Source organism: Lacerta agilis, chromosome 7 (assembly GCF_009819535.1).
Source record: "Lacerta agilis isolate rLacAgi1 chromosome 7, rLacAgi1.pri, whole genome shotgun sequence".
NCBI lineage: Eukaryota > Metazoa > Chordata > Lepidosauria > Squamata > Lacertidae > Lacerta > Lacerta agilis.
Genome location: NC_046318.1, coordinates 66,168,017 through 66,169,583, shown reverse-complemented (window position 1 = coordinate 66,169,583; position 1,567 = coordinate 66,168,017). Strand labels below are relative to the sequence as shown.

The window sequence follows — 1,567 nt, the reverse complement described above, 5'->3', positions numbered from 1 at the left end:
CACGCGCTCCGTGACCGCGGTTCTCTTCGCTCTGCCCCTCCAAAGTTCTCCCTCAAGCACCGCCTGCAGGCTCAAGCGCGGTTGCCACAGGCATGCCCGGCCAGCGCCACTTCCTCTTCTAGAGCGAAAGAAAACAAGTTACCTGAAAGAGAGAGAGAGAGAAAAGCAAAGCCCCATTCCTCTCTCTCTCCCTCTCCTTCCCCGCCCAACAACTCCTTCCGCGCTAAGTTCAACGCCAACTTTTCTTCTAGGGGAAAACCTCCATGGCTAAGGAGTCCAAAAGCAGAGCTCTTTTTTTATTGTTTTAAAGGCGGCAACCCCCAACCCTCGAAAACACACAAGTAGGCGCCGTCCAAAACTCAACCGCAGGGCGCTGCCACTGCTCCTCGACCTGGTTCCCCCCACCCCGAAGTTATTAAATTTTCGGTTCATTTTTATGTTTAGCTAAAACACACACACGCACAGACAACAACAACAACAACAGCACCCTTTGGGGAGAAGACTCGTCGCCTTTCAGTCCCCCTTGCACTCTTGAGGGAAACTTACGTTTAATCTGCCTGGGCTTGCTCTGTTTCCTTCGGGACATGCTGCTCGCCGGTGGTGGTGGTGGCGGCGGCTGTTGTTGTTGTTGTTGTTGTTGCCGCCGCCGCCGCCGCTGTTCCTTGTTTCAGGTGCACTGAGAGTGTGAAAAGGGGGTGTAAGGTAAGTAGGTGCGGGGCGGGGAGGGAAGAGGGGAGGAAGGAAGGAAGGTGTGAGGGGGAGGAAGAGGGCGAAAGATGGAGAGAGAGAGAGAGAAGGGAGAGCGAAGCAAGTCAACGTGCCGGGTTCATAAGAGACAGGAGCTGATGGGAGATGACAGGAAAAAAGAGAAGCAGAGAGGGAGGCAATAGCCCAAGCTAGGCAGGCGCGCGCGCGCGCGCACGTGTGTGTGTGTGTGCTGCCTGCACGCGCGGTTGTGCGCGCGAGGGGAAGAGGAGTGGGGGGGGGGTGGAAAGACAGAAAGAAAGGGAGATTTGGCGTGTCCGTTATATTGTGTGTGTAGTGGGGGGGGGACGTTAAGTGAATGAGGGAGAAGAACAGAAAGAACTGTGGTGGTTTTGGGGGGGGAGGCAGAGAAGAGAGGGAAGAAAGGCAGGACGGAAGGAGAAGAGAGATTGGGGAGGTGGGGGAGAGGAGGAAAAGGAGGGAGCGCGGTCTCCCGCCCCCCCCTCGCCCGCCTCTCTCTCTCTCTCTCTCTCTCTCTCTCTCTCTCTCTGTGGCGTCTTTCCCCGTGCAGATGCTGCCGCCGGTGTCGCTCTCCGAGCAGCGCTCCCCTCAGACTGACCGGCTGCGCGAGGGCTGGGGGTAGGGGGGGGTTGGCTGGAGAGAACGCGAGGGGAGCCCCAAGGCCTATCTAGCCCAGCATCCTGTTTCCCACAGGGGCACAACACGAGTGCCTCCCGGGAGACCGCGGGCAGGACACGAGGGCAACTGCCGGCCGCCGCCCCCCTCTCTTTCTTTCTCCCGCTGCCCTTCCCCAGATGGCATTTTAGAGGCAAACGCTGCCTTCGGGTGCTGGAGGATTGGG

The 1,567-nt window shown here is 58.6% G+C and overlaps 1 protein-coding gene across 1 annotated transcript in view; it reads right to left on the bottom strand.

Annotated features, from left to right (window-relative positions):
* The window catches only part of ZFPM2 (zinc finger protein, FOG family member 2), a 333,910-nt gene extending 333,160 nt beyond the window's left edge, over positions 1-750 (bottom strand). Inside the window, exon 1 of the mRNA XM_033155731.1 lies at positions 547-750. Within this exon, the coding sequence (XP_033011622.1) occupies positions 547-586 (40 nt within the window). The 5' untranslated portion in view covers positions 587-750. The remainder of the gene's footprint in view (positions 1-546) is intronic.
* Between the last annotated feature and the right edge of the window lie 817 nt (positions 751-1,567).